Source organism: Nicrophorus vespilloides, unplaced genomic scaffold, assembly GCF_001412225.1.
Source record: "Nicrophorus vespilloides isolate i.1.1-1 unplaced genomic scaffold, Nicve_v1.0, whole genome shotgun sequence".
In the NCBI taxonomy this organism is placed as follows: Eukaryota; Metazoa; Arthropoda; class Insecta; order Coleoptera; family Silphidae; genus Nicrophorus; species Nicrophorus vespilloides.
Window position 1 is genome coordinate 93,179 of NW_017097594.1, and position 14,082 is coordinate 107,260.

Below are 14,082 nucleotides of genomic sequence, written 5' to 3' on the forward strand. Positions count from 1 at the left end.
GAAGACAAAATAAGAGAGAGAGATGTAGTTTTATTTTTAATTCTCTCCGCGACGGTTCAGAGATTTGTAAAGTTAATGAGCACAGCTACGGAGAAGAAATTAGCACTTGTGCTCTCGGATGTGTGTGTGCGTGCGTGCGTGTGTGTGTGTATGTGCGAGAATTTTTTTCTACATATGACATTGGTAGGTTCGCAATGCCGAGTGTTTGTTCATATGGGACGATAGCGAAAAAATTCAAAGAGACGTCGAGAGTTGCACTGCACGTATTCTATACGCATTCCGTATGCACTGAACAATGGGCTTTCAAGTGAATGTTATATGCATGCTTCAGATTGCGGGCCTTGCGTAGATCGCGGAACGCATGAATGTGCAAATGTGCGTATGTGCATCGGAAACGCAAAATTACAAACGCAAAGAGAAAAAGGGATGAAGAACAGCGAAAAAAAGAAATGAAATAGAAGAGGAAAGAGAGAAAAGTAAATAATATGAAACGAGCAGAGGAAGAGCGACGGAGATGTGACGCACGTATATAAATGAAAAACGAGGGAAAAGCGTTTACACGACTAGGGGAAATGGGATTACAAAAAAAAAAGAAGAAGAGAGTGAAGAACTCTAGCAGAAATAGAACGAAACTAGGAAGAATGGTGAGGGAGAGAAAGAGATGGTGATCATACAGAGAACAAAATGCACCATACCTTGTATATATATATATATATTATATGTATATGTGTGTGCTAACGAGGCTTTGCATCGCCATGAAACCAACCAACATCGTGTCTACGATCTGCAGATACGATCGCGGTAATTACAGCTTGCCTGTGTTGCGTATAATTTATTTCCGGTCCGGTCGAATTTTTCATTTATTCCTGTGAATCCTAACTGTGTATCTCAAAAAGCGCCGAAAAATTTGACTCTCAAATGCTGCTGCACCCAATTAGCGAAACCTCCGGTCCATTCGGAATCCGATTCCGATTCGGTTGGCGTACACTCAAATCTTTCCCGCTGTACACAAACATACACATCAATCGGCTTTAGATTAGTTATAATATCGGCCACATCAATGACATCAATATGGAAATGGACAAATTTGTTTGAAAGCAATTATAACATTTTCGTATGCATTTGTTTAAAATGTAATTTGATTATTTTATATTTGTGTTGTCTCAAATATTTATTATTAAAAATTCCGGAATGTACGAATTTCACCAAAACACACACACACATCCTATATAATGCATATTATATTGGGATTTAATTAAATGATTTTAATTAAAATTTGCCCGTGATGTACATATTATTAGTTGTATTATCCGCATTTTTTGGTGGCCTATCTTTCGGCCGCACGCGAAATGGACTTATCAACAAAATTCGATTTAATTAATTCCCGGGCTTAATTAAAATACCGCTCAAGCCACCACCCACTATACAGAACGTAATTAATAAAATAATCCTTTTTGTTTCCGCTTTGCATTCCCAACTAATCAATAGGAAGACTTACAAATTATTTTCTTATATAAAATGATAGGGTTAAGTCGCCCTACTCACGATTCTGTGGGCGCCGGTTCGAATCCTGGTCAAGCCAGGCCCTTTGTGAGCCCTCTCGGTACTTGCAGCAATAGAGCCATCGTTCATCATGAATGGACAGTCAAATAAAAGAGGTTCAGCAAACCAACCAACAAATTACAGAAAAAATATAATATTAAGAACTTCCATTGTGAATTTTACCAAAAAAACAAATGTTTAGTAGAATTTTTAATAAAATATTAAAAAAAAAATAACTTATTAATAATTAAAATCAAATAATTATTTCACATGATTTTGGATTATAATTGAAATCGGTGATTATAATAATAATGACTACAATACTAATTATTATGCACATCTGTTAACATGAATATTCAATCAATTCGTGTTTATTTGATTGAATTGTTTTATTGTGTGCATGTTTATTTATTGGTACGTTTCGGCAGAGAAAGTGAAATATAATTTTATAATTAATTTGTGTGTTCGGTTTATTGTGTATTTGCCATGTATAAAGTAATTACGTATGCCGATAAAGGTTACATGTGTACATGCAAATAATTAAATTTATATTAATTAAATAGAAATTATGCTCTGACCGCATTCGTCGAATAACTATTGTACAAAAGGATTTTTATTCGATCTAAACATTGATATTATTTTTTTTTTCTATTATTTTAAAATATTGTTAATTACATAATTTTAACACTCTGCTATTGGAGTGTTCGAGCCTGCTGATGGTTTTATAGGTCATCCACCTGGTCCTTCAATTCTAATTTAAAAGCTTCAACCCAAATTGTTTTTTTTTTAATTTTAATTTTTCAATTTATTAGTAAAAAATAAATATTTGAAAACCGCTTTTGAAGGGATTTTGGGTCAAGCGTTTCATCTAATCAATCATTTTTAATTTATTTAATTAATTTTCTAAATAAATATTATATTGTTTATGACTGGGGTTGTTTTATAATGTGGTTTAGGTTTAGCGAACTGCTGTCTGTATCCAATTTCCATCTTGTGTGCGTGTAATATTGGTTCCGAGTACCGGAGCGCACGTTGCATATTTATTTCTTCTTTCTCTTGTCTTTTCCCTCTTTGCAAATGCGCCTCCGTCGCGTTCGTGGCTCCCTTTTAAAGGCGGAATGACAAATAGGAAACGCGCTTGAAATTCATTACAGGATTCGGACAACAAAGCGTTATGGGGCGGCGATGATAATGCGCCTTGGACGTCCGCAGGTATTATTGTATTGTTTTATAAGGGATCTTGAAGTGGGCAATTAAACCGAGCGAAACCTCTTTATAAGCGTACAGAAGTCTTTGAAGTCGCGAAGGGACTCACGCACGGGGACACCAAAGGCGCGCACCAATATTAATTCATCTCAACGAAAACTATAAGAAAAAAAAAAGAAGATAAAACAATACATATAATTTAATAATATTAATTTTACAATATTTCAATGATATTATTTTTAATTTAGATAGTTTATGTAAATTAACAGATCGTCCTACTATTATGATAATACATTGAGGGTGGTAGTAAGATGATGATGATGAGAACATTGTATTTTAATTGAAAAAGGAGGACACGTTGGTAACCATCTGGTTAGGGTAGACTGGGAAGGAGATATATGGTGTAGTCGGACGGCAATTTCGGTTAATAAAGCGCCACGGTCAAGACGCTGTTACGTCGCAAGAAACATCCCCTAATTTTGGGATTAATGGGAGGCGGCTCGGCTCCACCTCCATGGACACAGCGGGGGCGGCGGATTTCATGAATATGTATTCGATTCGAACGTAATTTCAGATATTTCCGATTAACTGCGGGCCCCGGATAGTTTATGCTAACACTGCAAACCAATTAGCGGTCCGTGAGCACAAGAAGCGTCTGAAATCTGAAATTGCATCAAAACTCGATGGAATTAAAGCGCGCGCACAAATAACTTGCATCGTATACATACATACACATGCATTACTATTTACATATAATAGAATGCAATAAAGGACGGCCTTTGTACGATTTTCGCTCCTTAGGCTGAGGCCTGCACACAACACTTGAAACTTTTATTTTTATTATTTTATTCCAAAAAGTTGTGACCTTTTTAATTAGACTTTCTTAATAGGGTCACCTGCCCACCGAACGCGTGTACAGTTATGCAATCAATCGCTGCCATTGATGACACATTGTTGCGGTTCTAATTATAAAATATTAATTATGTACTAATCGAAAAGCTGGGCTCCCTTTCTCCATCCGCGCGCCTCCAGCTAATCTATTTCCTCGTACACCTCCTATATGTTTGATCCAAACCTGGAGCCGATGAAACAAACTGAACGAAAAGAATACGAAAGAAGAAGAAGAAAAAACAACAACATCGTTTTGCAATCATCATCCCCCTTTGGAAGCTGGGAATGTGACAAAGGCACTCGCACCATGTGGGCGATCCTCGTCGGGTCATATTGTGTGGTGGCTACGACCGGAATTCTCCGACCGACTTCACCTTCGACGCCATATTTCAAATTAATATGCCTTTATCGTATTAGCATATATATATATATTTATAAGATTGCCGCCTCCTCCCCTTGCGAACGCCTTCCTCCACCTCCCCCCTCGCAATATCCCCAACCTTCTGCCGCACAGAAGCGGACTAATTGGTGGGTGCTATTTTACTGCCTGGTACTGCTTCAGAACACCCACGCATGGCCTCTGCCTTCTTTGGACATCGCTTTTATGAACGTCCCGTGCTCATTGTGTTTACTTTACTTCGCACTCCGAGGCTTCAATAGATGTGCACACCTTGGACGATGCATGCATGCATCCAGCCACGATTTCAGCCCAGTAATATACATAAACTACATAAACAAATCGCGATGCTTATGAGAAACACCAAAAGCTTCTCGATTCAGATAATGCAGACTCCTCCGGAGTCGAACATCTGCATAGAATAAGCGCGTCAACAACCTCTCCAAGGATCGCTGCTAGACACCCATTACCAACAACCTTCTCCGATGACCATTGCTTTTCATTTATCACCTACACAAAAGAAGTTATACATTTTATAATCCGATGCTCTGAAATAGCTTGCAAAACGGATTTATATTTTTTATAGTAATTTCATTCATTACTCACATCTAAGAGCCCTAATCTAAATCCTGATTACCCACATAAGCCCTTGTAACTAGTTACTCCAGTCCCAAGGACTTCTATATTGAGCCTCCTAATTATACCCACATGTTGTTCATAAGTCAATTTTCAAGTACTATCTTATAAACTGAATTATTATCATATAAAAATAACAACGAATATTAGTATACACAACTATTATATATGGTAAAATATTTTATTGTTTTAATCATTTTTTATGAGAGAAAGTTTGTAGCATATATAATTCATATATTTCATTTATAAAAATAGTTTCTTCAAATCTTGCGTAATTTTACTAAGTTCTAACAAATATGTATGTCTTCTCTCAGACTCTGATACTTTTGTGTAACAACGTCATTTGTTGCCAACTTTTTGAGATTGCCTCGAATGTAACCACTTTAAACTGAAAGGCTTCCATCATAACATCGTGTGATGTATATTAGTCTATTTACACACGTTAGGAAATAGTTTCAGTTATTTGCACATGATATTAAACACATTTTAATTTCGCTTTATTTTAAGCATTCGTTATAGCAATTATAACATTTAAATTCCCTCTATTGTTTGATATTAAATAAAAAGTTCAATCTGCTTCCCTTTGTTCGGCAGCTTTGTAGCACATGAAGACACCACGGGATTCTAACTAAATACCTAAACAAGAAAAAAGGAATTACTATAATTTCTTTGTAGCTGTGACGAATACAAGTAACATCAGTAATAATAATAATAAAAGATTAATCTTTTTGTCCGCCCTTTTGCCTGTCGTCAATATGCCGATCACAAAGGATTCGAAGCAATTTAATTAAAAGCCTTGCAAATAATCCTCTTAGTGACCCGATTTTTATTATTATTATTTTTCTTTTATTTTTGCTCTGCTCTGTTCTTCCTTCCATTTCTCGTCTCCGTTACCGGTTTTCCGAACTGGAAGCAATTTGAAACTTCTCCATCGCATTTATACATCCAGAGCTGAAGGACTGCGACGGCTGGAAGCGGCGTTTAAATCGTGATGAGCGGAAAGAAAAACTGTTTATTTACAGGGAAAAGTTCTAGCCTTGGTTGAAAAGTGCGCCATGTGCGGGACAATTGGATCGAATAAATGTCAACTAATGATGTCGGCTATCCATCAAAAGAGTTATTTTATTTGAGCGAGAAAACAAAACGAAATATTCATCATCAACTTTTTGTTAATTTTCTACTTTATAAAGATTGGAATTCTATAACAATAATAGATATATTCAATCTAAGAATTATTTATTTTAAAAGATAATTAAAGATTAGTGTGAGAATTTGAGTGTTAAAGTATATTAACAATAAGTGCTAGTGGCAATTTGTTATGTATTACAATAGCTTTTTTTCAAATACTTATAATACGTGCATATTATGGCATTGGAGTAGTTTCTTGTTAAGAATCGTAAAGATCATTAAGCTTAACAGCCGTTTACCAACAATTACCTTCGGGATTACAACCATGGATTTATACGAGTATTGTATTCATAATTAGAAACGTACCCATGGCACGATATATAGGTGTGCGTTTTTCTTCTTTTTTTTTTATTTTCTTTCGAATAAATCAGAACGACGGAGGCTCGTTTGTTTCGAGAGGTTAGTAATCGAAAGGTAAAAAAAAAAAAGTAATCAGTAAACAAATGGATTAGGCGCGGGGAACGCGGAGGACGTATTGGAAAGAAGGAGAAGAGGTGAGGAGGAGAGATGCAGTTGAAATTAACTAAGTGTTCTTGATGAAATGCGAGATCATTAACTTGAACTGTCAAGTCCGAATGGGGCCCGGTCTTCGTTCCTTTTGCTCCGCTTATTTTTGTTTCCTTCCAACTCTTGAAGTATGTATCTCGGCCAGGGCGCACACATACGTACACACACACGCACTCACACAAACTTGCATACGCAGTAGGCCATTAATTATCCGATAACCAGCGCTCTGTTAATTATGGTGTTAATGAACAATGGCGGTCGAACAATGGGTCCTCTTATTAGCCAGAGGTGTCGAGATCCGGAAAAATCAGATTTTTCCTTACCCTTTCGGGAAAATATGCTATGTCCGGCTAATCGTCGCTGATTACGGTGATCGGGCTTTCCTCCTCTCGCCCTAAACACGTGTAAATTGCGAAAAGAAAAAACGCTCAGATAACACAGCGAAACTTTCTGCCCGGAACGCCGCGACACGATCACAGATTATTACCACCCAACTATTATAATCATACGGATGGACTATTCCTTACTCAATTGCAAACGTGTAATAACGAGCGGCCAACGTGCCGAAGAGGAATTCACCCAGGGGTGGAAAACATTACGGTGTTATTACCGCGTTTATAGCAACATAATAACAAGTGCAGCTCGAGCGGTGAGGACGACGACGACGAGCATTGCGCGCAAGGATAATGGCAAAAGTATACAAAAAGCGGACAAAACGAAGCCCAAAATAATGGACCACCGAAAGCAATTATGCAACTGGGCAGCTTCACCGTATTTTATTGGCCTTTTCGATACAACGAAATTGCATTCGAGAAGCCTGTTCGAAGCTTGACATCACACCTCTCCCGCCCCCTCATCGATAATGGTAGTTCTAGTTATGCCTAACTATTCGACAAGATCATAAATTGATGTTCGATGAACTATCAGCTGTGTTAATACGATAACTACACTGTTACCTAAATTTAGAAGCTTGATTTCACACCTCCCCTCTCTATAAATAATAAATCAAATGAATGTTATCGAAGAAGAACAAGTTGTAATTTATATTACGAATTATAATGTAGACATAATCATTAGCATAATAAATAAGGTATTTCCTTTACTCATTAAATTACACTTAAATAAATATGTGTTAGTTAAAAGTCTAATAAGAATATTCGTGTAGCAAGAAGTTAATAAACTATTTCCTAAATTCATTAAAATAAATGGTATTGAGGTACTACGTAAAGACTATCGTAAGTTAATTAGTTAAAAGAAGAATTGAAGAATACCGTGCAGCGTGAACCATTTTTCCATGACCGTCGAAAAGGTAGAATAAGCATGTAAGAATTCAGAGAGATGAAGAAAGGCGAGAGGGAATGGTAAGAACGTTCGCGTTCGTGATTCCAACCGGAAGTACGTGAATGACTCCGGCGCGCATTTAAATACACTAATCACTCGGCGTCTCGTATTGTAATGTCATGTCTTAATTTATCTACTTTCGAACACTAAAATACAAGCATTTATATTGCACGTAATTAAGCGGAGCTCGCCTCTCGTGCAGTTGCACAATCCTCCTGACAATTTAATATTGTATTTTGCTGGCCATCGAATGGCACAAACGAACCCATTGCAAAAAGTGTTTATCCTATTTATAACGCCATGTCGCCTGTAAATTATTGTTCGCTCGGTTTCTCGGTACTGCCCAACAATGCAGCTACCGGGAAATCCGCTTGTTCCGTCATTAAATCCTTCGCGTATTAATAGCGAAGACCATTAAAAAAAAATAATAACAATAATAAGAGGAATTGAAGAATCCTCGCACCTCCCATGGAAAAGCCATAAACGTAAACAAACAAAGTAGTTAATCGATGGAAATAAACAGCGGTTACAATGAGCCTCTTAAGCGAATTGTGCCTAACTGCGTTAAGGGCTTTGACCTTCGCATTCTCAAACCATGAAACTTGATGAAACTGTAATCATGAAACTTAACTGATTACGTTTATACTCTTATTTTTATTGTTATTATCTAGTCTCCGCATTTATATATAAAATTACGTCTAAGCAAAAACAACATCAGCTTAATCTGCTAAGTTGTTACGATGGAAAGGAAGGCAAAACGAAAGAAGAAGAAGAAGAGAAAAAATGAGAAGAACGGCCGTATCCAATTTCTTGTTTCCCATGGTTTCTTTTCTAAATTCGCCGGTGGAATATTATTGTTATGATTAACTTGCCTCGGGAAATGGAATAGAGCAGGGTTCCGCCGGTCGTGGGTCTTTCTCATGCCCCATCCTAGATAATTTTCATAGGCGAATCCCATTCGAAGCCTGTAATTTCCCTCTAACGAGTTACGATGATCTAGCTTTTCGGGATCGGCCAATTTTACTCTCTCTCCTTCTAACTGTTTTATCTTTCTTGTCTATCAATCCCGTTGTTTCGAAGAGAACAAGGTGTGCGTTTGTGTTTGCTTGTTTTGTTTTGTGTGTTTGTATTTTTTTTTCTCTCTTTCTCTTCTGTCTTTTTCTACTTTTCTTCGTTCTCCTTGCTGATGGGCTTATGATTAATTAACGCGCCCGACGTGCCTTAATGAGTTGGAACTAGGAATAAAAGGGTGTCTCATCACATAAATATCAGTTTCCATTGTTGGCTGCTGCTGTCCCCCCTTGGAAACCCCTCGCGCCGAAGGTGTGACGTTCGCACTCACGCACTCGATTTTACCCCCCTTTCACCCATGAAACTTCCAACAAAACAATGCCATATAGTATATATGGCATAGCACGGCATGGCATACCATACATGCGTTATGGCAGAGCAAGGGGGGATCTGCAAGCACTACAATGGCCAGAGTGAGAAACGAACAAAGTGATTGTGTGTACGCATGCATTGAGGCGGGTGCGTTTTGAGTGACATTTGAATACCGGAGAGAAACATACAGCTTCTCGCTTGCTGCTCCAAATCTTGATGCATCGCGTACGCCTCTCACGTAATGAACAATTTGCGGAAGCGCAACGGAAACCGAGCCAGTCCAGAAAGTAATCCAGTTTTCCGAGGCAAGCCTCCCCTTTCCTTCGCTTTACAGCTAAAGACGACCCATTACTGAAGAATTTGTTCCCGGGTAGTGTTACCAATTTCAGAAGAGCTGAATCAGTATCGAAATACACTCGAAAACTTGCCTGTCTCTCTCTCTCATTCTCCTCATCTGATTTACTGTATTCATCGATTCAGGCCGATACTTTGGGAAACTTCGCACATGTACACCTAGACTCGATCTGCTGAAGACCTACGTTATTCGTCAATTACGTGAAATCTGAAAGCTTTCCCGGCGGAACAAACGCTTTGATGTTTCCATTGTAATTACTGATTCCAAATACACCTATTCCATTTAATATCCCTCGATTGATTGCTCAACTCGCTTCATTCCGTGAACCTCAAAGCTCAGTGATTAGAGAAAAAATATTTATTTTGTTATTCCATGTTACATAAAGTTGTGTAATTAATTAATCGAATAATAATCAACATTTCTAATTATTAGTTCTTTATTAACTATTGTGATAAATATGAAAAATAAGGATTATTATAAATCGATAGATTAGTTTTGAAGAATATATTCTTGAGAATTCTGGATCCCATCCAGCTTAGCGTCTTAAAGCGACCGGTGCGATTTCTGCACACTCACTAAGAGATGCTAATAATAGCTTTATTAAATGTTCAACACTTGATTTACAAGGGAATAAAAAGCTGGAATCGCATTGAAACATGAGCGTCGCTAATTTGACTCATTGTGCCCCGAGAAAATCATCCACTACATATAAGCATATACATATAAGAGAAGTATATATATATATATGTACATATATATAGGTGTGTGTATATATATATATATAGCCTTCATATTTTATTCAATGCCGCAGATGTCTATGCACATTGTTACCACTGCGAGGCCGATAAGAAAGTCGTGCTTTGTTCGACTGGGAGTGATTTGTACACAACTCCTCTGCTGCTCGTTTAAGCCCCAACTTAGATTAGCTTCTGATATTCGTCCGTGTATTTTTTTCTCTCTCTCTCCTCTCCTTATTCTTCTTTCTTGGCCTTCCTTCGTTTATTTTTATTTTTGCCAGTTAAAATATCCCGAGAAACACCTAGACATATCTCACACTTAAAGTTCAAGCGCTATCTCCTACTATGCAAGTAGCTGCTATAGTGGCATTCAGCAAAAATTGAATTTACTATTAGTTACGACTTCCAACTACACGACCTCACTATCACCGACGAGCGTTGCTTCTGCGGACATCGGATTAACCCGTAACACTAATGCATCTGCTTCCAGCGGAGCGCCAAAAAAGGACGCTGCACGAATGTGATGTAATAAATTAACGTAATGGTGGTTATGACGAGGATGGAGCTACTCCTTTAAACTCTAATAATACAGGGATAAACGTGTTTGCAAATCTGCACTGCTGTAACGCTTTTACCTTTACGACGCTATCGATCAAAGAAAAATGATCATAATTTTCAGACTATAAATGACAAATGAATAAAAATGTGTAAAACAAGATGTGTTCTCTATGTATATGTGGTAGTAATTGATGAGTTTATTTAATATTAGGGAAGTACACAGAACGTAATATCGATGAGCCAATGTTAGAGTACACAGAAGTGGTCTCCAATTGTTTCCCCTGGAATTGTAATGGCAAATTGACAAGCTTGAAGCGTCGACAGAGATTCGTTTGTATCGGAGTAGAATTGATTAAATAGAAATACGTTGCGACGGAACGCCAAGTTGCGGTTAGTGGCCATTGTGTGTGTGTGTATGCCAATAGTCAATATTGGTAGAGAGTTAACAATCCCTGGGGATGTGAATCTGTCGGACTGTGCACATGCAGGATTATATTTGGGAAAGTAGGAAAATGAAGATGGGAAGATTGAAAGAGAGAAATGGATAAAGTACAATATAATGCCGTAACATTAATTACGCGAGCGAAAAGGAAAGCCGGGTTCCAATAAGCGGCGCGACGGGACAGGCGAGTTATTGGGCCCCCCATGGGCGACGACCCCTCATTTCACATCGTATATATCAGAACACCTACCACTTTAACCCACATATTCTCATTACGCTCCTCATACATCACCTGGCCGAGACGAGTATTTAAATGATCCCCGAAAGCAAAAAAAAAAATAAATGAAAAGAAAAAAAGTGTAATAATAATAAGAATAAATCGGAGCCAAATAGCGCTGAAATGGTGGCTCCTCACCTTTAGCAGCGCTAGGACCAGCTTCGGTGCAAGTGGGCTGTCGAGATTTATGCCTTCGCAGATAAAAGGGAGACCTAATGACTAATGGCCTGTGTTTGTTGTCTCTTTGCAGATTTCGCATAGATAATACCGACCACATAATCGACGTGAACAAAGGAAACGTCCAGTTCGAATACGACCAGGTCAACATCATCTGCCCGGTCTACACGCCGGGCACCTTCGACGAGGACGCCGAGAAGTACATCATCTATAACGTGTCCAAGGAGGAGTACGAGACCTGCAGGATAACTAATCCGAATCCTCGCATCATCGCCATCTGCGACAAGCCGCATAAGCTGATGTACTTCACGATCACCTTCAGACCGTTCACGCCGCAGCCCGGCGGCCTGGAGTTCCAGCCAGGAAAGGACTATTACTTCATTTGTAAGTGGAACAACCTTTGTTTACGATCGGACGCTCCTAATCAGCGATAAATTTAACGAACCAAAGGGGATGTATGACGGAGTCACATTAACAAGCCGTTGATTGTAATCAGGGGGAAAACAGTCTTTAGCGTTTTAACGGGCCCTAACGTGCGGGCAGCGAGTAAATCAGATGCCCACATGTGTTATAATTTGTAGAAAGGTAGAAAACCAAGGGGGGGAGCTTTTATTTAATTACTCCGCTGATTTTAATCGGCCCCCGAGAATAATGCCTCCCCTGTACAACACGCTTCCAGCCCCTTTCGCCCACAATTCATACGCCTTCCTACTTTCTTTTTTCTTCTCTTCTTTATTTTTTTTCCTAATCCTTGCTATTTGTTATTCCGCATTAACATTTTTCTTAAGGAAACCTACATTCAGTACACTATTTCATACCTGCCTTTTAAACTGGAACAGTCCTAATCTTGTATGCGCAAATCACACATGCACCCTACATATTCATTATTAAACCTTTTTTTTTCCCTTACCTTCACAGAATCAATATATTTTAAAACTGCTCAAATATGTATGATCCTCCAATAATCATTGTCTAACATGCTATCCCTCACACAGTATATCCAATTTTTACAACTTGACACACTTTAAAACTATATCTATATTGATTTACAACATTTTAGAATTACTTTTTTAATTATTTTAATAAACTAGAAATATTTTTATAATATTATAATCAACGGTAATAATAATAATTCTCCAAAAACATTACTATTTTAATACTTGAAATTGCATTAAGTCAAGTTGAAAATTACAAAAATTAAATCTCTATTCTAAATAAATCACAATGCTTGAAATTTCATTAAGACAAGTTTTATTTGTTTACATTTATTAAATTAATTGTTTCATTTTTTTTTAATAATTATTTATTATTAAACTGTTCATGTCTCCTTAATCGTTATTTAATATTTTTATGTAAAATTAATTATCTAGAAAAATATTATGTTATGTTGCAGCTACTTCCTCTAAGGAGGACCTCCATCGACGGATTGGTGGTCGCTGCGACACGAACAACATGAAGATCGTGTTCAAGGTGTGCTGCGCCCCGGAGACCGGGAGTAACACCACCTCTAAAGCGGGCACATCAACCACTGCCATTAATTGGCCCGTACGACCCTCAACTCGACCTACAACCACCACTACAACAACTCAGATCGCTCGAACAGAATCCACATCCACTCGTAAACCTACAAAGAAAATTGGTAAGTTTGACTTCAACCACCAGGTGCATCGTAATACTAATACTACCTTTGTTGTCTATCCACAGTCGAATACGAGAAACATCCCAACGAGGTGGTCAAGAATGAGGAGTTGACCTATTCCAAGGGAGTCTTGCTCTCGGCTGCCCCATCCAGCTTCTTCATCGTCGCTGTGTGTATAGCAGTCATTAGATGGCGGTGAGCAAGAAACAGGGGACCGCCCCAGCAATCTGCCATCCAATATGTCGACACTTATTTGTAAAATAATGTAAATTAATTTATCGACGTCCGTCTCTAAACAAGTTTCCAAGTGACATTTTTTTGTATGATTTTTCGATTGTGTTAGTGAGTGCGTTTAGCGAACTTTGGCGGTCAACCCCTATCCCCAAACCCCCCTATGTTCTCTACAACAAGAAGCAATGAAGAGGAAGAAGAAAAACAAGCAACCCCTCCCCCTTAAACAAACGCGCCCCGAATTGCCCCCAGGCCCAAACACCTCCTCAAGCAAAAGAAAAATTGAGATGAAAATATATAAATTATACTTCGTGCAACTATAGTTTATATATTGCTCATGTTACTATATTATTTAAAAAAAAAATATATAAATATATAAAAAAAAATATATTTTTATCGACGCTTTATGAATATATGCGAGGATGAAGTGGAAGAGCGTGAATATTGGAAAAGAATTTATGGAAAAGGCTGGTGTGATAAAGTATTATTTAACGATTATTGGTTTCTTGGAGGAGAATGATGATGAAGCGTTTTTTTTTTGTAATATTTTTTTTTATTTCCGCCTCGGAGGAGAC

At 37.9% G+C, this 14,082-nt stretch overlaps 1 protein-coding gene across 1 annotated transcript in view; it reads left to right on the plus strand.

The window, feature by feature from the left end:
• Positions 1-13,814, plus strand: part of LOC108560506 (ephrin-B2-like) — a gene marked incomplete at its 5' end in the record, with an annotated part of 101,817 nt that extends 88,003 nt beyond the window's left edge. The window contains 3 exon segments of the mRNA XM_017918076.1: positions 11,711-12,021; positions 13,031-13,276; positions 13,342-13,814. Coding sequence (XP_017773565.1) covers positions 11,711-12,021; positions 13,031-13,276; positions 13,342-13,475 — 691 coding nt within the window. The 3' untranslated portion in view covers positions 13,476-13,814.
• Between the last annotated feature and the right edge of the window lie 268 nt (positions 13,815-14,082).